The 26279-nt window shown below is 43.0% G+C and overlaps 1 protein-coding gene across 1 annotated transcript in view; it reads left to right on the forward strand.

Moving 5' to 3' along the window:
• The window catches only part of OTOGL (otogelin like), a 205333-nt gene that overhangs the window by 47114 nt on the left and 131940 nt on the right, over window positions 1–26279 (forward strand). The window contains 10 exon segments of the mRNA XM_083182312.1: window positions 71–216; window positions 5849–5972; window positions 16689–16866; window positions 17058–17107; window positions 17110–17150; window positions 17599–17632; window positions 19296–19505; window positions 20957–21122; window positions 24787–24861; window positions 25791–25843. Of these exon segments, the coding sequence (XP_083038438.1) occupies window positions 71–216; window positions 5849–5972; window positions 16689–16866; window positions 17058–17107; window positions 17110–17150; window positions 17599–17632; window positions 19296–19505; window positions 20957–21122; window positions 24787–24861; window positions 25791–25843 (1077 nt within the window).

The following is a 26279-nucleotide window of genomic DNA, read 5'->3' on the forward strand; positions in this document are numbered from 1 at the left end:
TTTTGCATTATAATACAATAATTGTATAGTTTTATCTATTGTTACTTCAAATATACGTTTTCTTTTGAAGCGGAGTGCTCTGTTGTTGGTGACTCTCACTTCACAACCTTTGATGGACGTTATTTTACTTTCCTGGGGATGTGCCAGTACATTCTGGTGAAAGGAACTGGAAAAGATAAATTTACTATCACTTTACAGAAATCTTCTTGTGAACAGGTAAGAGCAACCTATGTAGTAAAAACAAGGACAGATACACAATAAGTGTGGTAATTAAAGGTTTCATTTGATAAAAAAGTATTTTGTAAAAATTACATGATCGAGAAATATGGCAAGTACTTTTCTTAAAGAGAATACAGATGTGATGGTCAAGTCTCTTTGGTGAGGTCTCTGACTGAGCATTCTGGAGATCCCAAAGACTTGAATGTCACCCTTCTTTTATTTAGGCTTGCCATTGCCAGACTCTTTCAAACTCAGGTCGCTACATTTCTTCGGCTATGATCAAGCTACGGTCAAGCAAGGGCAAATATGTGTTCAAACATGTTGAAACAATGTGTTCAACATGTTAATGTCTCATATTTAAGGGCTCAATAATTCATTGTGTTGCCTTGAATCAGCAGAAGGGCAGAGTGGTTCAGGGTTCTGTCGACTTTCACAATGTGGCTGTAGAAGCCACAATCTTGTCAATCTAGGTATTTTCTGAGGCTGTTACTCATCAGCTAAAAATCCTGTCACTGAACCTAAATATCAATGCAGTAGGTGTGGAAGATTTAGGGGGGTATTTAATCCCTAATACCATGGATTGTCGAGTTCACGGCTGAATCTCGACAATCTATGGCTGTTTTTGCCGACAAGCCCCCTTTTCACAGCTCGGCAGGCGGAACGTTGAATTCCGCCCGACGATAAACTGATGAGTGAACCGAACGTTCCAACAGTTGGAACTCTGGATTGACTAGCCCCTTAAGAAGTTTAGTATGAAACTTCTCATTTCTATTCTTATTTTTTTCTTTATTCACAAATTTTTTTTGGGTTGTCTCCATTCGGTTTAGATTTGTGTTTTCAAAGAGGTTGATTCCTGTGACACAGGGTATCTTACACATCCATGCTTCATATTTGAGATATATAGAGACAGTTGAGTAAATCTTACATCTACTAGCCTTAACTTTAGCCATGTTTTGACACAGGCCTTACTCTTCATTTCTCTTGAGGTCAGGGGTGTGCCTGCGCTCTTGACATGGACACACAACACTGTCATTCCAGCCTCCAGTGGTGTCAGGTTCCTTCTTATACCAAAAATGTCATTATTCCTCTTAACAGGGTAAAAATTTTCAAGTGATCAGAGAGAGCTAGCTTTACCAAAGGTCACTGGGACATTTAAATGTACCTTGGTTAGCGGTTCCTTGGCTCGGGTTGATAAAACATGCAGGTAATAAATTAGCAAAAAAACAGACTATAGGCCCTTATTCAGATCTGATCACAGTGCAAATTTGTTCTCTAAATGGGCCACTGCAGGTGGGCAGATGTAACATGTATTGAGAGAGTTACATTTGGGTGGGGTGTGTTAAACTGAAATCTAAATTGCGGCGTAAAAATAATGCAGCCAGTATTTACCCTGCACAGAAACAAAATAACTCACACAAATCTAACTCTTTCTATATCCTTTAGTGTTCAAGAAATTAAAAACTTAATTAGCTTATGCACCCTCAAAACAAAAAGGTGGTAAGTGTACTTCAGATGGACATAGGTTTAATGGTAAACCCCCCTTTTAATGTTACAATATGGACAGAAATGTCTGTTTTTAATATAACAAGAATTTGCTCATTTTTACCTGGCTATATTATACAGGAGATCCTAAAATCTTCTGTACTAACTCACTGCCATTCCTTGAATGCCATGTGCATGATTGCACATGAATCAGATTTGATTACAACACAAACAGGTGTCTTAATAGGACACATCAATCTTCTAACTGGCAGGGATCTCTCCAATTTACCGCCATGCAGATGTATTAAGCTTCTCAGTAGACTAGTTGTACGTTGGACATTGTATGAGTTGGCACTGACAGAATATACAAATTTTAGGATAAAGGCCAACTGAAGAACAGCACTAAAGCCAACAAGGGACTCTTTGTGTAGAACTAGATAAATGTCTGAGTCATGGAATATTAATCGGTAGAGAAGGTTGTTTAGACCAAACTGGTTGCAGGAATGATATGTACTGTAGATAGATATTAATGGATTTTATAAACTCTTGCATGCACGCAACATATAGAACCTGACGCAGAGACAAGAGCAAAGCAGAAACTGAGTAAATTTGCACCTTGACATATCGACATTGTTGGCAAGGCAAATTCAGAATAAGCAGTAAAGGTGCCCATACACTAGTAAGATTTATCTGCAGATCTGGCTGGTTGGAACAAAAACATGGTTATGGATGAGTGACAGTTTGTCAGGTTTCCAGCATTTCCAAGCAAATGGTCAACTGTCATTTGCTCTCATCCATAACCATGTTTTTGTTCCAACCAGCCAGATCTGAAGATGTAAATCTGTGTGTGTATGGCTACCTTTAGATTTAGAGGGAAGGGGCAGTTCTAGCTTAATTCAGACTTTCAGTGTAAAAACAAAGTATTTGTGAACTACATGTAAAAGGGGTCAGTATTTTATTTATATACTAAAATAAAATTATTTGCACCCCGTAAATTAGAAAATATTTTGTCCTTGAGCAATTGCATCATCAAGGGCAACCAGTGCTTGCTCTTCGTGCAGCTATTGTCCACAATGTCACACCCCTGGTTCTCATTCCACTGGCGGCTTGCCCAGCGCTCCCTTTTTTAAGGTGTGTACACACGGTACAATATGGTACCATGTGTACACACTTTAGCTCAGTGTACCGTTTTCATCAGCGACCAGCAATTTTGGCTGAAAATTGCAAGCTATTCTGTCTCATTCTGGCTCTACCTAATTTTTGACTAGAAATCGCTGGTCGCTGGTGCACAGTGTATTGTGCACCAGCGACCAGCAATTTTTTGCCATAATGACCAGCAACCATTAAGGGCTGGCTGCGGGAGCGCGCTCCTAGAGATTTATCCCCCACAACACATAAAACCACTAGTGATATGGGCGCTCAGCAACTGTTTAGTCAGTGGTAATGGCTTAAATTGCCCCGAGTGTACAGGGCTTTAGTTACACCAATATGCTATCTTTGCTCCTTACTCTGTATAAGTTTTATAATGCATAATTTCATGATGCAGGTTAGGAGATTTTACCAATAAGTATCCACATCTGTTGGTCTTAAATTTTGGCTACATTACTGCACTCCTGGACAAGGTTCCAGAAGCAATGCAACACTGTAAGTTAGTTAAATAGCAGTATGACAGGATACTGCAATTTTATACCTAAAATACCTAATATACAGTATTTTAAATATGTTTTAGAAAGTTTACTCTTTCATCTAATGACATCTATTTATCGATCTCCTAGTAATATCTGTTATACTAGTAAAAACTAACATTTCCGAAACTGGATTACACTTCAGCCACAGCGTACTTAACTTCCCATATTCAATTGTAATAAGTTCCTCATACAGTATTTATGTATTATAAAGAGAACATTTGCCTCATGCTGTATAATGAGTACACTTTATCACAGACTCAACAACTTGTCTGACTAAAATAAAGTGGTAGCAAGGACAGAAAGTAATTCCTTTCTTAATGTCATGTCTTGCAATCTGATCTACATCTTACTAGATCCTAGTAAATGGAGAACATACTTTGTACAACAATAAATAATAGCATTTATTTGTTGTCATGTGTCCAAATGTCATGTTCTTTCAAAACGAAAATGACAAAATTAGCATAACAGAGTTTAGTGACATTTAATAGAATGGAAGCTAAACAGATGATTTTACCTGAGGATGTGTATGGAAACAAGACTGAGGAGCACTATGGAGAGCTGCCTTGGGGACATTTCAAAGGGTATCGAAGGTTCTGTACAGTACAAGTAATGTACTGTGGGTGATAACATGAAAGGAACATCAAGGGTGTGAAAAGTGTCAGCTCTGCTATTAGGCAGCTGCCTAGGGTCTCTAGAATCTGGGGGTGAAAAGTAATTTAACCCTTCAGTGGCAATCCCGAGAATTTTCCGGGCTGTGCCTCAGTGACCAGTCTGGAAAATTCTCAGGATTGCCACTGTTTAGAGCCCGGCTCCCTCCCCTCAGCCGTGCCGCCTCCTCCTCCCCCCTCCTCCCCGGCTGTTCTATTACAGCCTACGCTGCCGGCTTATGACAAGCCGGTTGCCGGAGGCAGGAACGGGGCGCACGGCAGGGAAGCAGCTGATTGACAGTTCAGCGGCGCTGCTCGGACCCGGTGAGACAGTGGTGGGTTTTATTTTGGGGAGCACTCCCCATAAAAAACTCGCCCAGTGTGTGGCACTCCCTAAAAAAAACCCTACCACTGAAGGAGTTAAAGTAAATAATACTTCCCTTAGTTGACTGGCATGTAGACCAAGGATCCAATGATATACAGATGGAGCCGGGCGATCCGCCAGCAGCCCGGCATTCCATCTGACTGAGACACGCGTGCGTGTGAGACGCACGCGTGTCTCAGTTTCCGGGCGGCGGGGCGATGGGAACCCTTCAGGGAGACGGACAGGTTTAGGGGAGGCGGTGGGGGGGAGCGGGGAGGCGGTGGGGACCCCGGGTGACCACCGGCAAGCCGGCGGGGACCCGGGGGAAGCACCGTCAGAAGGGGACGCGCGCGCATCCCTTTCGCAGAGCAGGTCGCGGCTGGCGGGGGATGGCGGCTGGCGATTCTGCCGCCATCCCCTGCAAAGACAACACCGGCTCCATCTGTATCAATAAATAAAAACATTTAAAATAGGGTGCTATCTCCTAAACACAATGGATTTAATGGTATGTTGATCAACACTATATTACTAAGATGGGAGTTCTATTTCACATGGGCTGTGGCTATGGCAGCCAATCAGATACTATCTATTATCTTCTAGAAAGTTCTAAATAAATAAGAAGAGAATTCTGTTTGGTTGCCCATAGCAACATCCCATGTGAAATAGAACTCCCATCTTAGTAAATTCCCCCTTAGTATTCTGTAAATATAAGAGGTATTAAAATAAAGTTGTACTAGTTAACTCACAGTGGGCTCTGACAGGTGCCATGGAAACAACTGGAGCTTACATGGAGCAGTACATTATTACACTTTATATTCTTTCCCTCTAACATATATCACTAGGGATGCCAATCCCGGGGCATTTTTTCAATCCCGGGATCGGCATCCTTAGTTTGCTGGCGTGTACCCGATACCCACACCCACACCAGCCGACCCGCAGATTTACTTACATGGGCGGGCGGCCAGGAGTGGAGTGGGTTCTGAGGTGCACGGTGCCGTCGGGCTCATGCACCTCCTCATCAGCAGTGCACTGCAGCGGGAGGAAGGTGCAGGACCGGCGTCGGTGAAGGGGCGGGCTGGCCGGCGCAGGAGGAGAGGTGGGGGGCGGGCGGCCAGGAGGAGCGACACTAACAGTAGTGTGGGCGCCGTGCGTGGCCTGCGCAGCGTGACCGTCACGCTGCGCAGGCCGCACGCAGGGGTCTGGAACAGCCGGGCACTGGGCAGTGTCTGAGCGAGTGCTCAGACGCTGCCCGGTATTAGACTGCGCATGCGCAGTCTAATACCGAAATCCCGGGATTGGATACTCCAATCCCGGGATTGAAATCCCGGACTTTTTAGGGCCAAATCCCGGGATCCCGCCGATCCCGATCCCGGGATTGGCCACCCTATATATCACTAATCTAACATTTTATCTAAATGTGTATCAATTCTTCATTTGCTTTTCTCTAGCACTCTGACCATGCGTGTATTCAATCAATCACACTTGTTCTTGATGAGGATATGAATAAGCAGGTCACTATCCTGAGGAATGGAGATGTCCAGTTTGGTCCTAACCAAGGTGTTATACTGAATGGTAAGTTCTCTGGGGAATATCCAGCTTCAATAAAAACAGTAAAAAAATGTACATCATAATTCCCCAGAAAAAGCACAACGTAGATATGTTCTGTAAAATCCCTACTTTTATTGTTGCATGAATGAGTAAATATGTATGTGTGGTATATTACCACTTATCATTCACCAAGAAGAAGCAATCTCAGAAATATGTGTAATAAAGCATATAAAGGAGAAAGAATTTCCTTGATTATCCAATATGTGGTGCTGTGGTCAGATATGTAGTCATGGATGTAAATAATGTGGATTCCCTTCACGTCTCTTTGGGTCAGATATATCAAGCATCGCATTTTGTTCGCAATACATCCCGCCACTATTAATGTCAAACAGAATGACATTTAGTAACGCTGTATGCTTGAACAAAATAACAGGACAGGTCTTGCAGTAAGTGCTGTCCTTTCCAATGTTAGGACTTCTGGGTTTATGTTCTGGATTTATATCCTCACATGTGTCTAGTGACATGTGCCCAGCAATTTCTGGGAGGGATCCGATTGGATCTCTATCAGAGGGCAAATACAAAGTATAGCAATAAACTTCTATAGGGCAATGCCACCTAAAGATGGTATTGCCCACCGCATCCAAGCCCCAGAATCTATCGCATTCAGGGGCTCTGTGCATATGTGGTAAGTGGCCAAACCTCTGAGATTGACTCTAGCAGTGAGACTGGGCATTACAGACCCAAGATTCTTTGCCACCAGCCATTGGTTCAGGACTTGTATTATAATATTGAGCGTCTCAATGTTCCATCGATCTAGTGGTCTTTTACAAGCTAGTGGCCTGATGGGGCAACTGAATGTTACCATTATGACATCTTGGTTGAACCACAAGGGATCCGCATGAATTTCTGGTTGGCTACTGTACAACCTGCCTGTTCAGTCCAGAAGAGATATTTCTAATGGTCCTCAAGAATTGCAGAAAAGAACGCCATCCAGAACTGAACCTAGCATGGCATCTGCCTCTAAATCCAGTTGCAGCACCATCACCAGAGCTAACCTCGGGTGACTTTTATGGTGTGGCTGTTGAGGCCATAGCCTAATCCTTATGGCAATCGGGTTACCGACAAACTATGCTCAAGATGTGCAACCCTTGTATTTTCTGTGATGTAAAAGGGTATCTTTTAGCAAAAACTGTTTCTTTTGCCTGATACACAGAAGTTATTACAGTATGTGATGCACATGCAGGCATTTTACATTCATCCAATCTGACAGCTCCATGAGATAACATCCTGGTGCTGACAACTTTACAGGACCCACAAAATCAGGTTGGGTTACCTTGTAAATGATTGCCGCTTTAATAGAAATGGGCAGACTCAGAGGTTATTACAATTAGCCATATGTTCTAATACTATTAGAAGCCCTTCCCATGTATCACAAATGTGCAAGGACTGAGACGCACACTTTGGGGGTCATTCTGATGTGATGTCAGCTCCTGGCAGGCATCGCCCCCCCCGTGTACCTATGGGAAAGCCCCAAAAAATGCGTGCCTAGGGGCGGTCTGACCCTTAAATCCGACCCTGCCCCCTTTTAGTGGTTCCCGATATGTTTGCTTGCTATGTTAGGTGATAATATGGAAGTACAGCGAATGAAAAAGGGAAGACCCAGCAAATTATAGAACTGTGAGCTTAACATCATTAGTGGGTAAATTATTTGAGGACATTTTAAGGGATGTATCCAAAAACATTTAGAGCTCCATAATATAACCAACATGAGTTTGTGAAAATTTGCTAATGTCAAACAAATTTACTAAGCTTTTATGAGGAAGTCAGCAACAACCTAAACAATGAAAATGCTGTACTGTAGATGTGGTCTTCCTGGAATTTGCTAAGGCTTTTGATACTGATCCACATAAGAGGTTGAAAAATTCAATAATTAAAATGGAGGATTTGGGACTAGGGATTTACATTTGTGGATGGATAGGAAAGATTTGTAGATGGGTAGGAAACTGGTTGCGGTATAGAGAACAGAGAGTATTTGTAAATGGCGCAGCATGACACAGTACTAAGTGGAGTGCCACAAGGGTCGATGCCAGGGCCTCTTTCTTTAAAATTTTTATGAATGATATCGGGGTGGGTATACTCAGCAAAGTTTCCATCTTTGCTGATGACACAAAACTGAGCAGAGTAATTAGAACAATCAATGATGTCTCCATGCTTCAGAGCAATCTTAATAAACTAGAAGAGTGAGCAAAAAATTGGAAAATGAGGTTCAATGTGGATAAATGCAAGGTTGTGCGTATTAGGAGACATAACCAGTGTGCTAGTTATAACCTAAGCGATTTTTCTGATGCTTTTACCAGTTAAGAAGTTCATAGAACTTCTAGTATTGAATTGATAGTATCTGCATTACCGGACAATAATAGCACTTGAAAGTTTAATAAACGTTACATACAGTATTCTGCTGGTAGAAAGACATGTGGTGCAGATGCACACTCCATATTATTAATCAAATTCAATCAATATCCCTAATACTAAGAATCTGGGGCGCGGAACCCCAAAAAGGCCAGCATAAGCCAGTCACCCCAGGGCAGCACACAAGTGAAAAACTAAGCTATAAATGTGTGTTAATAAGAAAGAAGCAGGAGCTAGAGGTTAAAAAGTGTAGTGCTAGGAAGTATAATATTAGTGAGAATAAATAGTGCTAAATAAATGTTAGGGTGTGCCACCCCGAAAGTAACTCGGTTACACCAACCCAAGGGGAGCCGCGCCCCAAATCCATCTCCAAGACTAGCAATTAGTGTAAATTTTTAGGTCTTACCTTCATTGTGCCCTCAGTTTGCAGTCTGTGGCTACCAGGGACCAAACTGGTGAACTAATGTTCAGATCAGGTGGGCGGGGTGCTACTCTAAGTTGAAGGAGTCCCAACCTTCAGGTGTACAGGTGTACACAATGTTAGCTTAGGGGGGGGGGGGATCTTAGAATGCACACCCGATTTACATGAGGTGCTATCATGCTGGGACTTGTAGTTCTGCAAAGAAAGACATGTGGTGCAGATGCACACTCCATATTATTAATCAAATTCAATCAATATCCCTAATACTAAGAATCTGGGGCGCCGAACCCCAAAAAGGCCAGCATAAGCCAGTCACCCCAGGGCAGCACACAAGTGAAAAACTAAGCTATAAATGTGTGTTAATAAGAAAGAAGCAGGAGCTAGAGGTTAAAAAGTGTAGTGCTAGGAAGTATAATATTAGTGAGAATAAATAGTGCTAAATAAATGTTAGGGTGTGCCACCCCGAAAGCAACTCGGTTACACCAACCCAAGGGGAGCCGCGCCCCAAATCCATCTCCAAGACTAGCAATTAGTGTAAATTTTTAGGTCTTACCTTCATTGTGCCCTCAGTTTGCAGTCTGTGGCTACCAGGGACCAAACTGGTGAACTAATGTTCAGATCAGGTGGGCGGGGTGCTACTCTAAGTTGAAGGAGTCCCAACCTTCAGGTGTACAGGTGTACACAATGTTAGCTTAGGGGGGGGGGGATCTTAGAATGCACACCCGATTTACATGAGGTGCTATCATGCTGGGACTTGTAGTTCTGCAAAGAAAGACATGTGGTGCAGATGCACACTCCATATTATTAATCAAATTCAATCAATATCCCTAATACTAAGAATCTGGGGCGCGGAACCCCAAAAAGGCCAGCATAAGCCAGTCACCCCAGGGCAGCACACAAGTGAAAAACTAAGCTATAAATGTGTGTTAATAAGAAAGAAGCAGGAGCTAGAGGTTAAAAAGTGTAGTGCTAGGAAGTATAATATTAGTGAGAATAAATAGTGCTAAATAAATGTTAGGGTGTGCCACCCCGAAAGCAACTCGGTTACACCAACCCAAGGGGAGCCGCGCCCCAAATCCATCTCCAAGACTAGCAATTAGTGTAAATTTTTAGGTCTTACCTTCATTGTGCCCTCAGTTTGCAGTCTGTGGCTACCAGGGACCAAACTGGTGAACTAATGTTCAGATCAGGTGGGCGGGGTGCTACTCTAAGTTGAAGGAGTCCCAACCTTCAGGTGTACAGGTGTACACAATGTTAGCTTAGGGGGGGGGGGGGATCTTAGAATGCACACCCGATTTACATGAGGTGCTATCATGCTGGGACTTGTAGTTCTGCAAAGAAAGACATGTGGTGCAGATGCACACTCCATATTATTAATCAAATTCAATCAATATCCCTAATACTAAGAATCTGGGGCGCGGAACCCCAAAAAGGCCAGCATAAGCCAGTCACCCCAGGGCAGCACACAAGTGAAAAACTAAGCTATAAATGTGTGTTAATAAGAAAGAAGCAGGAGCTAGAGGTTAAAAAGTGTAGTGCTAGGAAGTATAATATTAGTGAGAATAAATAGTGCTAAATAAATGTTAGGGTGTGCCACCCCGAAAGCAACTCGGTTACACCAACCCAAGGGGAGCCGCGCCCCAAATCCATCTCCAAGACTAGCAATTAGTGTAAATTTTTAGGTCTTACCTTCATTGTGCCCTCAGTTTGCAGTCTGTGGCTACCAGGGACCAAACTGGTGAACTAATGTTCAGATCAGGTGGGCGGGGTGCTACTCTAAGTTGAAGGAGTCCCAACCTTCAGGTGTACAGGTGTACACAATGTTAGCTTAGGGGGGGGGGGGGGGATCTTAGAATGCACACCCGATTTACATGAGGTGCTATCATGCTGGGACTTGTAGTTCTGCAAAGAAAGACATGTGGTGCAGATGCACACTCCATATTATTAATCAAATTCAATCAATATCCCTAATACTAAGAATCTGGGGCGCGGAACCCCAAAAAGGCCAGCATAAGCCAGTCACCCCAGGGCAGCACACAAGTGAAAAACTAAGCTATAAATGTGTGTTAATAAGAAAGAAGCAGGAGCTAGAGGTTAAAAAGTGTAGTGCTAGGAAGTATAATATTAGTGAGAATAAATAGTGCTAAATAAATGTTAGGGTGTGCCACCCCGAAAGCAACTCGGTTACACCAACCCAAGGGGAGCCGCGCCCCAAATCCATCTCCAAGACTAGCAATTAGTGTAAATTTTTAGGTCTTACCTTCATTGTGCCCTCAGTTTGCAGTCTGTGGCTACCAGGGACCAAACTGGTGAACTAATGTTCAGATCAGGTGGGCGGGGTGCTACTCTAAGTTGAAGGAGTCCCAACCTTCAGGTGTACAGGTGTACACAATGTTAGCTTAGGGGGGGGGGGATCTTAGAATGCACACCCGATTTACATGAGGTGCTATCATGCTGGGACTTGTAGTTCTGCAAAGAAAGACATGTGGTGCAGATGCACACTCCATATTATTAATCAAATTCAATCAATATCCCTAATACTAAGAATCTGGGGCGCGGAACCCCAAAAAGGCCAGCATAAGCCAGTCACCCCAGGGCAGCACACAAGTGAAAAACTAAGCTATAAATGTGTGTTAATAAGAAAGAAGCAGGAGCTAGAGGTTAAAAAGTGTAGTGCTAGGAAGTATAATATTAGTGAGAATAAATAGTGCTAAATAAATGTTAGGGTGTGCCACCCCGAAAGCAACTCGGTTACACCAACCCAAGGGGAGCCGCGCCCCAAATCCATCTCCAAGACTAGCAATTAGTGTAAATTTTTAGGTCTTACCTTCATTGTGCCCTCAGTTTGCAGTCTGTGGCTACCAGGGACCAAACTGGTGAACTAATGTTCAGATCAGGTGGGCGGGGTGCTACTCTAAGTTGAAGGAGTCCCAACCTTCAGGTGTACAGGTGTACACAATGTTAGCTTAGGGGGGGGGGGGGATCTTAGAATGCACACCCGATTTACATGAGGTGCTATCATGCTGGGACTTATAGTTCTGCAAAGAAAGACATGTGGTGCAGATGCACACTCCATATTATTAATCAAATTCAATCAATATCCCTAATACTAAGAATCTGGGGCGCGGAACCCCAAAAAGGCCAGCATAAGCCAGTCACCCCAGGGCAGCACACAAGTGAAAAACTAAGCTATAAATGTGTGTTAATAAGAAAGAAGCAGGAGCTAGAGGTTAAAAAGTGTAGTGCTAGGAAGTATAATATTAGTGAGAATAAATAGTGCTAAATAAATGTTAGGGTGTGCCACCCCGAAAGCAACTCGGTTACACCAACCCAAGGGGAGCCGCGCCCCAAATCCATCTCCAAGACTAGCAATTAGTGTAAATTTTTAGGTCTTACCTTCATTGTGCCCTCAGTTTGCAGTCTGTGGCTACCAGGGACCAAACTGGTGAACTAATGTTCAGATCAGGTGGGCGGGGGGTGCTACTCTAAGTTGAAGGAGTCCCAACCTTCAGGTGTACAGGTGTACACAATGTTAGCTTAGGGGGGGGGGGGGATCTTAGAATGCACACCCGATTTACATGAGGTGCTATCATGCTGGGACTTGTAGTTCTGCAAAGAAAGACATGTGGTGCAGATGCACACTCCATATTATTAATCAAATTCAATCAATATCCCTAATACTAAGAATCTGGGGCGCGGAACCCCAAAAAGGCCAGCATAAGCCAGTCACCCCAGGGCAGCACACAAGTGAAAAACTAAGCTATAAATGTGTGTTAATAAGAAAGAAGCAGGAGCTAGAGGTTAAAAAGTGTAGTGCTAGGAAGTATAATATTAGTGAGAATAAATAGTGCTAAATAAATGTTAGGGTGTGCCACCCCGAAAGCAACTCGGTTACACCAACCCAAGGGGAGCCGCGCCCCAAATCCATCTCCAAGACTAGCAATTAGTGTAAATTTTTAGGTCTTACCTTCATTGTGCCCTCAGTTTGCAGTCTGTGGCTACCAGGGACCAAACTGGTGAACTAATGTTCAGATCAGGTGGGCGGGGTGCTACTCTAAGTTGAAGGAGTCCCAACCTTCAGGTGTACAGGTGTACACAATGTTAGCTTAGGGGGGGGGGATCTTAGAATGCACACCCGATTTACATGAGGTGCTATCATGCTGGGACTTGTAGTTCTGCAAAGAAAGACATGTGGTGCAGATGCACACTCCATATTATTAATCAAATTCAATCAATATCCCTAATACTAAGAATCTGGGGCGCGGAACCCCAAAAAGGCCAGCATAAGCCAGTCACCCCAGGGCAGCACACAAGTGAAAAACTAAGCTATAAATGTGTGTTAATAAGAAAGAAGCAGGAGCTAGAGGTTAAAAAGTGTAGTGCTAGGAAGTATAATATTAGTGAGAATAAATAGTGCTAAATAAATGTTAGGGTGTGCCACCCCGAAAGCAACTCGGTTACACCAACCCAAGGGGAGCCGCGCCCCAAATCCATCTCCAAGACTAGCAATTAGTGTAAATTTTAGGTCTTACCTTCATTGTGCCACAGTTTGCAGTCTGTGGCTACCAGGGACCAAACTGGTGAACTAATGTTCAGATCAGGTGGGCGGGGTGCTACTCTAAGTTGAAGGAGTCCCAACCTTCAGGTGTACAGGTGTACTGGCTTATGCTGGCCTTTTTGGGGTTCCGCGCCCCAGATTCTTAGTATTAGGGATATTGATTGAATTTGATTAATAATATGGAGTGTGCATCTGCACCACATGTCTTTCTTTGCAGAACTACAAGTCCCAGCATGATAGCACCTCATGTAAATCGGGTGTGCATTCTAAGATCCCCCCCCCCCCTAAGTATTCTGCTGGTACCTGACAGAGCACACCAGTGCTATCACTAGACATTTTGGCGCTATGCGATAGAAAGTGAATTGGTACCCCCCCCAACCCATAGGGAAAGTGCGCGATGAAAATGTACAGCAAAAATGTGGGGCATGGCTTTATGGGGAAGGGGCGTGGTCACATAATAGTACCAATAATGCCCACAGGAGTAGTGCCCCTCACACACATAATGCCCCTAGGACTAACACCGCTTATGTACACAATGCTCACAGGAGTAGCGTCCCTTTCCCCCAGTGTTAGCCCTGTCCTCCTTCCCCAATTTTTGGGGGGCTGCCAGTGCACGCTGCTTCTTCTCTCCAACCTCCCTCCTCCACATCACAGCCAGTGACAACACGTACCCTCCGTGCTGCACTGTGTTTCCCAGCTGGCTGCTCCTACCGAGCTGTAGGCGGTGCCATGACTGAGCAGAGTCTAGGGGGAGGGGGACTGCCAATCAGTATCAGCACAGTGCTTTCCCTCTGACACCATGACTGAATGAGAACCAGCCAGCTGGAGAGCACAGTGCAGTGCGGAGGGAATGCACTGCCAAAGTCTTTGGCCAAAAGACAAGGAGTTTGCAGGTGTGAGTCCCCACAGTGTAGATGCGCTCTGGACAAGGCACCGCTGTAAAAAGTTACGAACCTGGAGCTCAATGACCTGTTGTACCTGATAAACAATTTCTAAAAGTATCAGGTACAAAAATATAGCTAATTTTTATGGTTCCGTCATCTGATCGTTGTTATAACTACTATACACAGAAAAAGGAATGGATCAGTCAAATGGAGCACTAGGCAGCATCCGATGGGTGTACCCCACAGTGGTGACCCTACACCACAAAACACAAATACTAGAAGCAACAAAGATGTGACTGCTCCCTCCGATGGCGCCTTAGAAATAAATGACAGTTTGTTGCTATAGAGAGCAGCATGGGGCTGTGCCAGTTGTTACAGCACAAAAAAAACCCTGTTAATTATTAAATTAGACTGTTCTCACCTGAACCTCTTTGTTAGTATTGGGCAATAGTTAGGAAATTCTTTTTCATTTAAAAATTGTGTGTGTATATGTTGGGAAAAGGTAGGCAGGTTCCAAGTTGTCTTTAAATTTAAACAAGTGTATAAAGTTTTTGTGATTATATTGTTTACCCACCATTTTGTGAGTAGTGCCAAAAAATGTGGGCATGTCTGGAGTGTTGTTGCGGCATGTATTGGCCACCAACTGCAAGTCTGTATGCTGGACACACATCTCCAGCATCTCAGTAGTGGCAGCCATTCTGAGTGACCATAGGCTAACAATAGCCAATGTTTCCCGGATCTATGCTGTGTACACACGGTGAGATTTGGCATTAGATTTTGTCTATATAGTCAAAATCGCATGCAGATCGTAAAAAGGTTGTATGCAGAACGCATGCAGATTGCACAGGTTTTTTACCTTGTGATCCTGTGACAGCACAAATATAAACCCAGATAGACAGGGCAGCAATGACTATATAGTGCAAATCTAATTCAGATTGTATAAATTGTATGTAAAAAGTACAGAGTTAGCAAAGATTGCATAGCACTCGAATCTTAAGTCGAATAGCAAGGGAATCTCACCATGTGTAAGTTGATGCTGGGACTGTCAGCTGTGAATGCTCCACCCTTGTGATCACTAGAAATGTACCACATTCCCTGCACTATAATACAATTGTAGCCAACCATGGTAACAAAGGGAGGTTGTTATTCTTCACAGAAAGTAAAAAATTTCACTTACATGGCTGTTATCAGGAGGGACCCAAAGGATGTATCTTCCAGTAAAGTATGCACTATGTACGTACTCCAATATGTTCTCCATAGGCTACGTGTATGCAAATGTCTCTAAAACATAACTGTAATGGCCCCCATACACGGTCCGTTTTTTCGGTCCGTTCTGTACTTTTAAAGTACACATCGCATGCACTGCGATCCGTTCCGATGTGTACCTAGTACAAAAAGTATGTGCAGCACATACTTTTTGTACCGTACTATGTGATGCGCGGGAGCGCGCATCGCATAGTACAGAACGGAGCCCTACACAACGGACCGTGTATGGGCTCCTTAACATGTATGGGACTTATCTTCATGTAGAAGATGAAGAGATGGGATCCACTCTTACTGTAGATCTCTCCCTGGCTGAGGGGAGAGTAATGAGACTTGGCTCTTCCCTCTCAAAGGGTACATTTTCAGCATAAGCCTGTAAGAAATGGGGGGCCATGATGGGAGAGGGGGCAATGATGGGAGTTGTTTGGGTCCAAGGTGAGGAGACTGTAGGGAGGAAGGAAGAGCTGAAGCAGAGGAGGAACATATGAAGTCAGAGGTAAGAATGCCACAAGATCAGTTCCGGAGAAAAAAATAGCCACACACTATAGGGGCCAGAGTTAAGGTGCCCATACACTAGTAAGATTTCTCTTCAGATCTGGCTGGTTGGAACAAAAACATGGTTATGGATGAGTGACAGTTTGTCAGTTTTCCAGCATTTCCAAGCAAATGGTCAAATGTCATTTGTTCTCATCCATAACCATGTTTTTGTTCCAACCAGCCAGATCTGAAGATAAATCTGCGTGTGTATGGCCACGTTTAGGTGCAGAGTGGCGGGCCCAGGAGGTGGGTGGGAAAAAAGCTGTGGGGAAGGAGGTGAAGAAGCCAGAAAGGGGATCTCCATCCACAGACTACCGATACACTGCATGTGGTAGCCCTAGATAGCAGACTCACTGTGACCTACAACATGCGTGTATCCTTTTATATTCTCCTTTTCAACATAGTGGGTACATTGACACATTCATTTTTTGTAACAGACATTTAAATAATGACTTATATAAAAATTCACAAGACTGAAGTGTGTGCAATGCACTTTTGTTGTACTTTATGGTATTCTTCTGTATAGAAAGGCATTAACCTATGTTGGAGTTTCCCTACTGTTCCATTCTCCTTTCACATATTTATTCTGTGTTCTGTTATTTGAAAAACAATTGAATAAATCCTAATGATGATAAATTACTAAAGAATAGATCTCTTCCCCACCGCAGGTGTTATCGAGGTTCGGAACATGTCCTCAATGTTTGTGCAGCTGAAGACGACATTTGGAATCAGAATTCAGTTTGCTAAAGGAGGAGACAGGCTTTATATTCAAGCCAGCAGTGCCTGGAAGAGGAGAACACTGGGCCTATGCGGAACATTTAATGGGAATCTAAGAGATGACTTTCTGTGAGAATATTTGACATAAATTTTATATATATTTGACTTAAAATTATAAAGAACTTTGTATGAGGACATTATATTATCATAAGTTACTCTCTAAATTTTGTAATATAAGATCCTCTATATCACTGCTCCCTAGATAAAGTCAGTTGTGTATCTAAATCTATGTATTCTAACATATTTCCATATTTTTATAGCTCTCCGGCAGGTATGATTGAAGGAACACCACAGTTACACGCCAATGCCTGGAAATATCATCATCTTGTTTAACCCCAGTGAATATTCCTGTAGTGACACTAATCTGCAAAATGGTAACCCTCCTCATTTATATAATCTGACTATAATGTCTGAACCCTGCATTGGTGTCCAGAGTTGAGTAGATTTCATGGAAATAGTATTTAAAGGTCTACTCATTGCTGAGTATAATGGAAAAGCATCAATGTTGCAAAAGAGACAGATGCATCAACTTCAGCACTTGTAAATGTTGTCACTCTAGATAAAGGCAGTATAAAAGTCTGACAGGTACCAATGATGCCTCATTGGGGGGGGGGGGGGGGGGGGGGGGGAGTATGCTCCTGATGCCAAGAATGGTGGTTGAATATATTCTGTAGGTAGATCAATAATACATAAATAACTATAGATACTATTTATGGAAAGAAAGGCATCCAATCCATATTTGGCATGGTATCCAGACTCATGATAGATTGTCTTAGTCATAAGGTCGACCACTGCCAAAAGGTTGACAGCCAAAAGGTTGACATGCAAAATTTTGGCGAGAGGCGGTATTTCATACCCTACCATCCACTATGGTGTGAAGGGAGAATAAGATAGTGTGCCCAGCGCAGTGAGGCACTTAGCCCAACGCATGTCGAGGGGAGAGGGGATGTGGTACACTTAGGCGGTGTCAATGACAACCTATGTCGACATAGACACAAAAAAACCCCAAAAACTCATGTCAACCATTTGGATGTCGACTTTTTGACCCTGTCATCCTTTTGACTATCGACCTTTGGACCCTGTTGACCTTTTCACTATCGGCCTTTGGACCATGTTGACCTTTTCGCTGTTGACATTTTGACCATGTCAAGCTTTTTGACCCTGTCGTCCTTTTCACTGTCAACCATTAGTGGTCGACCATATGACTGTAGACCTAGATATTGTAAATCTAAAATACCGTAACCATTTGGCCTTCTCTTAGTGAATATGCTATCACCAACTACTGTAAGTTTCTAAAATAGGAGTCAGTCCCATCAAATAGGAGAAAAATGTCAGTTTATACACGCTAAATTTAGACATATGTACTGCATTGATATGCATATTTAATGGTTGTAAGCGTCAAAATTATTGTTGTATACTACCCCGTATCTGCTTTTGATTAATTACTTGCCTACATTAATATTTTGTCTTCAGTATTTCCTTTTTCTAAAGGTACTTGTTTTCGTCGGGTCCCATCGCATACCTTAACTATAATGGCATGCGATGCGTCCGATGCGACCGACCTGATTTTTACATTGGAACCAATGTAAAAAGGGTCCCTGACACCCGATTTTACATTGGACCCAATGTTAAATGCCCCCCAGACCCGATTTTTAATTGTAAACCCACCCTGATGGTGAATTATGTCAAATGCCCCCCATTGTTAATGCCACGCCACGATCAACGTCAACCCGATGCGTGTCGAGCGCAGTGAGCCCGCGAGGGGCGGCGGTACGCGTCCTCTGACCTTTTCATACCCCCACTATCCACATCGGCGTGGAGTTGATTTTATATGGTGTGGTGAGCGCAGGGGGATGCGTAATACGTCTGAAGTAATGCGCGTCCCCTCGCGGGGCTCGCTGCGCTCGACACGCTTCGAGCTCGGTGGCTCGCTGCGCTCGTCACACTATATAAAATCAACTCCACGCTGACGTGGGGGTATGAAAAGGTCGGAGGATGCATACCGCCGCCCCTCGCGGGCTCGCTGCGCTCGACACGCTTCGAGTTGACGTTGATCGTGCCGTGGCGTTAACAATGGGGGGGGGGGATGCAATGAAAAATGGGGTCTGGGGGGCATTTAACATTGGGGCCAATGTAAAATCGGGTCTCAGGGACCATTTAACATTGGGTCCAATGTAAAAATAGGGTCGGTCTGGTCACATGCGATTTCGTCACATGCTATGCGTTTGACCCGATTTTTGCGACCCGATTTCATACAATTAAAATCAGTGGCGCCGTGCTAGGAAACAAGTACCAATAAAAATATAAATAAAAAAACGCAGAACACAAAAGAATAGATAAGAATATAATGCATATACATATATATTGAGAGACGTCAGGAACCTTTGCATTGGTTGTTGAATCTTGCAGGACTTTTATTTCGGAAACCTGTGTTTCAGTAGCTACAGTATTTGGGAGTTCATAGTCAATGGCTAAAAACTATGTATACTCTTTTTCAGTTGGTTATGCAACACATTGTGATGTTCTCAATCAAGAACTCTTTTCCCAGTGCCATGCATATGTGAGCCCAGGATTGTATTACCAGCTATGTCGCTTTGATGCCTGCAAATGTGGCAGTAATTGTCTGTGCAATGCACTGGCACACTACGCCTACATATGCAACAAGCATGGCGTCACTGTCAACTTCAGATCTCATGTTTCCTTTTGTGGTGAGTAAGGACACATTGCTTTGTTTTCATAGGTTGCATACAGTATGTGTATATTTGTAATTTTACATCTAAAAGATGTAGAGCAATAATTAAGTTGTTTTACTGTTATTTGCCTGAGACCATATAAGCCATAGTTAACTCAATGTAAATTAAAATGGTTTTCTACTATTGTCATTATGCTGTACAGCATATAAATAGCGGGAAAAAAAAGTTTCTCTAGATAACAAATTGTTGCATTGCACAGAAGCTGATTGGATAATGACGATTCCCATTGATCTTTCTCAAAAAGAAGGTCTCGAAAGGAGGCAAGAATGTCTCTCTGTGAATGTCTCTCTAGAACTACTAATGCAGTTCTATTAAAAATAAATGTCTTAAAGAATGAAACAATACCTCCCAACTGTCCCGCTTTCTACGGGAAAGTCCTGTTTTTTGGGGACGTTCCCGCATCCCTTCTAGGGCCGACAGTGTCCCGTGCAGGGGGGGGGGGCAGTTTGGAGTCCCCCCAGTCGCAAGTGAATAGATGCTGTGTGCATGCGTACAGCATCTATTCATGCCCCAGAGTGGTCACAAAGGGTGGCGTGACCTTGGACCACACCCCCTTTCTGCTGGGCCACACCTCCAAAGTTTCTGGCGGGATTGAGCTCCTCAAAGTTGGAAGGTATAATATAACCTTAATATTCATCACACAGACCTGTACGCACTTGCTACCCACATATTTAGGACAATGTCAGAAAGTAAAGACTGTAGTAAGAGTCACTGTGATATAACTGCTCCTGCCACAGTGTGTTAATTCAAAAATAGATAGTCCTATTTACTGTATACAAAACATGTCTCCAAATCTGTAATTTCCACCCTAATGGTTCTCTTATAAAGTATATCTACTGTTGACCCATGAGCAATGAAAGAGAGAATGGTTGAAAGTTATATACTTCAGTTATTTAATGTATATTACTTAGCTCAATAATACCCAGTTGTTATTATACATTACTGTCACATATAGTGCCATAGAAACAGACATTAAATAGCAAAACATAATATACGAACAGCTACAAAGCAATCATACTGTATAGGGCCATAGATGGCTTGTCAGGGCATGGCCTAATCACTGAGGTGTCTCATAACGGGAATAGACTATAATTTTGGAGCCATAAAACACCACTGACCTGCACAGGGGCGTGCCATGCTCCTCTCATCCAGGGGTTGATGTATCAAGCAATGGAAAAAGTGAAGAAGTGGACTAGTGGAGAAGTTACCTATCGCAACCAATCAGCTTTAACAAAGCATTTATCAAGTACACTCTATAAAATTAAAAGGTAGATGCAGATTGGTTGCTATGGACAACATCTCCACTATTTTTCACTACTTTATTTGTATTAAATACCCCATGTAAAAGTCTGCTCTGATTGGTTTAGCCTAGTATTATACATTATTATGTGACTCCTGTTCTCTAGGCGTTATATGTCGGTATGGGATGTTGTACCACCAGTGCTCTTCTTTCTGTGGCCGGACTTGTTCTTCCCTTTCTTTGAGAGAAGCCTGCAGTGATGAATGTATTGAAGGCTGTAACTGTCCGGATGGGAAGTACTTTGATGAGTCTCTAAGCTTTTGTGTTCCAATGTAAGTATATTTGTCTTACATTAACTACAGATCAGAAGCAGTTTAACAATGAGTTACCCAGTATGCTTTTTATTGGGATGTGGTCATTAGGTTGACAGTGTCTACGTAGACTATCAAATAGTCTACCACTATTGGTCGACAGTCAAAATCTTGACACGTGAAAAAGGCCAGCATGCATTAGGTCGACATGGTCAAAATGTCGAAATGAAAAAGGTGGAGAAAGAAGACTGCACACAGGCCTCCTCCTCTCTTACAATGCCCCTGCAGAGCCGAAACGAAATATTTTGGTGCTCCATGCCAGAAAAACTTCCTCCACAACTGGAATATGGACAGGAGTGTGGTACAATAGAACCCCCAATTCAAATTATGCCACAGTAAATTATATGTAGTTCATTTAAGTAATTTAAGATCAAAATGTTGTTGCCAGATTGCCCAGGAGTACTGAAACCTAACTAAAAAGTGACTGCAAACTAGGGACTGCCATTGACCATCGATAATTCAAAATCATTGATGGTTTATGGCTGAACGTTAGTCCAGCTGGGTATGGATGGGAATTTTTATCAGCCATGAGCCCTTTGAATACTGGAGCCCGTAAGCATCTGCCCACTGAGCCAAAAAGAGATGGCCATGTCTAGTCTATGTTTGCTTGGTTTGCAGTAGGGATGGCTATTGTTGCCATTGCCATAGATGGCAATAGTGCAACTGGCCATCAATAGGGCCATACTATGCAATGGATGACCATCAATGTTTTTACCTATCAATAGTCATTCCTTTTCTTTGAATGATTGGTCTGTGGGCCAATCAAAACACAGGCGGGTGTCGTGAGCGGAGCTATGCTCAGTGTCCCATTCATTTGGTTGACATCGGTGGAGGGAAACCATCTGGTTCTCCTCCATTGATGGCAAAACTGTTCAGCCATAAACCATCAATGATTTTGAATTATCGATGGTCAATGGCAGTCCCTAGTTTGCAGTCACTTTTTAGTTAGGTTTCAGTACTCCTGGGCAATCTGGCAACAACATTTTGATCTTAAATTACTTAAATGAACTACATATAATTTACAGATACATCCTCTAGAACTGACCTTTAAATGTATCATATACAGTATATTCTGTGCTACCTTGCAGTTTGCTGATGTGGCACTTGTCTTTACATAATATGAGTATGTGACACATACCATAGACACAACTGCCCATTAATGCTTTTCAGTACAATGAAGCATTTTATTTCTAAGACACAGTGGGAAAATTACCTAAAACTACTGTTGTTTTTTAATGATTGATCCCGCAGCATATGAAAGGGACTTTGGACCAATCCACTATTCAGTGATCCCGAGGGGGTATTTATCAAAGCATAGAGAGATAAAGTGGAGAGAAATAAAGGAATATCAAATCAGCTACTGTCAATTTTCAAACAGACTGTAACATGAGAGAAGCTCATAGTAATTTATCTCTCTCCACTTTATCTCTCCCTCTCTCTCTAAGCTTACATAAATTCCCCTCTTAATCAAAATCCATTAAGAATGTACATGGCCCCAGAGACTTTCTTCAAATACAGGTAACCGGATCCGTGTATAAGTGAGGGGAGAAGCCAGTCATGGCCTGTTGCCTTGCAAGCTTTGTTTCATTGCCATCGGAATGCTAATTGAGCATCACATTCACTCCAGTAAGTAGGCTATGCCACAACTGTATGGGTGTAAGCTGCCGCTGTGATCGTCTGCTTCTCCTGCTCTGCACTAGAGCTGTTCAGCGCCTATTCACGAGTACAGTTACCAGCATTGGAGGAAGTCCCTCCCGGTCCAATCACACTCCACCTGCTGCTAAGATTACAGACAGACCTTAAAGCGTAAGTTGCTTTCACACATTATTTCACTGTTGCAAATACTGGTTATTATCTACAGTGTGTAGCAAAAGTTCCATGAGGTGCCATTCAATAGGTATAGGTGGTTCCACTTGATAGATCTACAGTGTCTAAATAGAAAGTCAATAGGTTGACACCAAAAGGGTCAATAGATCGACAGGGTCAATAGGTTGATATGCAATCATGAAAAAGGTAGACACATGAACCCTATTGATGTCCACAAGCAGCCAGCACCTGTGCACACTTTGGGGGTGATTCTAGTTCACTCGTAATGTTGCGAGTTCAGCCCCGCCCCAATGTGTTGGGGACTGCACCTGGTCTATTATGCGCATGCACAGCTACCCTTTGCGAATGGCTTCAGTGACTTCCATAGGCGCAGAGCTGTTCACAACCATCGGGGCGGGCCGGATGCAGATGGCAGTGGAAATGGGGCTGGCCCATGGGAACGCCCAGCATTTAATTGGTGTCAACATGAAAATGCTGGGCATTCCAATGGGTACACAGGTGGGCCGATGCCTGCGGTGGGTGGGCAGCTGACGTCACAGGACTCGTCAGGTAGGAGCTGATTGGCTGGCTGTTTATCACTCTCCATTGTATCACTTTTGAAGCTTGATACATCTGGCCCTTAGCCTCTACCACCTCTGATGGGAGGCTATTTCTCTTGTCCACTACCTTTTCTGTGAAGTAATTTTTTCTCAGATTTCCCTTGAACCTACCTCCCACCAGTTTCAGTGCATGTCCTCCTGTTCTAATACTTCCCTTCATTTAAAGAAAAATTCCCTCCTGGACCTTGTTAAAACCCTAAGGGCAGTTATGTACTAACCTGAAGGTGGGGGAACTGGCCTGGTGCAGGACATATACTCTGCACGTGTGCAGAATGAGTTCTGTGCGATCGCTCACAGTCCTTCCTTAGCTACAAAAGGAAAAAATAAATTAACCAGCGCTGGCTTTTTTTCGAATTATTCAAAAATTCAACATATAGAGAGGTTTCTTTCATTTAAGTAATACATTTATTATATACTTAACAAGATAGAATAATAATGAATAAGAATGATAACATTTCATATACAAAGGACTGGTTAAAGTTCGTATGACACAAAGTATATGCTGCTATATCTAGGATCCAATTGTATAGGTTGGAGTGAATGTCTCTATTATTATGGCATAAAAAGAGGCCCATCATCATGGCAGCATGTTGATCCCCAGACAGACACCATCTGGCCTCACGGTTGGCCATAGATCACAAGTATTGAGCCGTATAGTGTATGGGTACCACATGTCTACATGGCTTTGGCCTCATCTCCTCCACTTCTCATAATAGGCCCTTGAACATTTTGAGCTCCAAGCCCGTGAGGTCCTTAACCCTTTAAGTGCCAATTGAATTTGTCAAAATATGTGAAAGTTCGCAAGCACACATTTTTACTCATCATAATGACCTGTAATGTTTGCCTTATATAGGAAATATAATCTTTTTTTACACAACATTTTTTATTTGAATTTATATAACAAATGTGAGAGATGCAGGCATTTTAGTGGATATTACTCCTATTGCCAAATGAAAATGGGCACTGGGGTCTGCAATTACTGGAATAATAATGATAGCACCCAGTATTAGCCCGCCTAGAAATAAACAATAAGACTAATGCTTTCTCCAATTTACAGGGTCCTATCCTGATATTATACAGTACGTGGCAGCCCTGTTCTATAATATATTTGGAATATAAATATTACTTTATTACATCAAGCATGTATTGTACATATAACAGGTACTATCATGCTATCATAATTATTTATGTTTAATCAGATCAAGCTGTCGTTGTTATTACAAAGGCCGAATCTACCATCCAGGAGAAGTGATACTAAAACAATCCGGGTCATGGTAAGATGATAGTTTAATAATTATACTATTAATGTTTACTTTAGAAACTACAGATTATACTGTACTTACAAATGTTGTGTCATGAGGTTTGTTAAAAATTAATCTTCTAAGTCAGTGGTTCTCAAACTCGGTCCTCAGGACCCCACACAGTTCATGTTGCCCAGGTCACTTGACAGGTGGACTCATTACTGACTGAAACATATGAAAAGATCCACAGATGGAGCTAATTATTTCAATTAATTTGGTGAGGAGACCTGCAAAACATGCACTATGGCCCTTATTCTAGTTGACTCGGACGGATGCCTATTTTGGACAGGCACTGAGTGTTCTTAGCTCCGCCTACCGTACGGATCGCTCACACCGTCTGAATGTGGTAAGACGCCGAGCGAATGGACGTTTCATGAGAACACCTCCCCATCTGTGGGAACCTCCCCTATTCTCTGATGGTCTCCGACCATCGAATGATGGACCGAGCGGTCAGGCTCGTCCATCATGAAAGCGTATAAATACAGGGATATGGGCGGGCAGCTGGCATCCGGCTATGTGCGTACGCCCCGTGCGTCACTGCTGGATTACCATAAGTACGCCCAGCGTTTTCATGCGAACGCCCATGAAACGCGGGGCGTACGCATATGGTAATGAGCCCGAACATCCCTTCACGCCCCTCTCCACCCCCTGCTCGGATGGTTCCGACCGATCATTTTCTGTACGGAAATCACACCACGTTCAGACGTGCGAGGCGTTCGCACATGCACAGAAACTCCTCTGCACATGCGCAAACACCAAACATCGGCCGTACGACTGCACACGCAGCCGCCCGACTCATCAGAATAAGGGCCTATGTGTGGGGTCCTGAGGACCGACTTTGAGAACCTGTGTTCTAAGTTATATGTTTTACAGAAGTAAAGATGTTTTTCTTTTTCTGCTAGCCAGTGTTTGAATGGAACAATGAGGTGCACAGAGACTGCTACAACCATCACAGGTTTGTTATAAAGATTAATCCAATCATTGAATACACTCACCAATTCTCAGTGACTCTGGGATCTCAAATAAGAAAATATTACTGGAGTTCTTTCTTATGAGAGTAATATTAATGTCAAAACTGCATCATTGAATACAAAGTCTTACAAAAGCAATTTCTACTGATTAAATTAAAGCCCCATACACTTTGCGATGGTGGCAGTGGGCAATATAGTTAACAATATCGGCCACGGGTCGCCAATATTGAGCATACACACTGAACGCAATGCACAGTGATGTCAGTGTAACCCGCGGAACATGTAGGACGTTAGCTTTATAACTAAATTGACCTGTATGTTCAGCAGACAGCGTTAATGATGCATGGGAGCCTGCATCATTTACGATACTAAATGTACACACTAGACAATAGTGTGACAGATGTAGCTCAATAAGCCCTT

This window comes from Crinia signifera, chromosome 4 (assembly GCF_055691185.1).
Source record: "Crinia signifera chromosome 4, ASM5569118v1, whole genome shotgun sequence".
Classification (NCBI taxonomy): domain Eukaryota; kingdom Metazoa; phylum Chordata; class Amphibia; order Anura; family Myobatrachidae; genus Crinia; species Crinia signifera.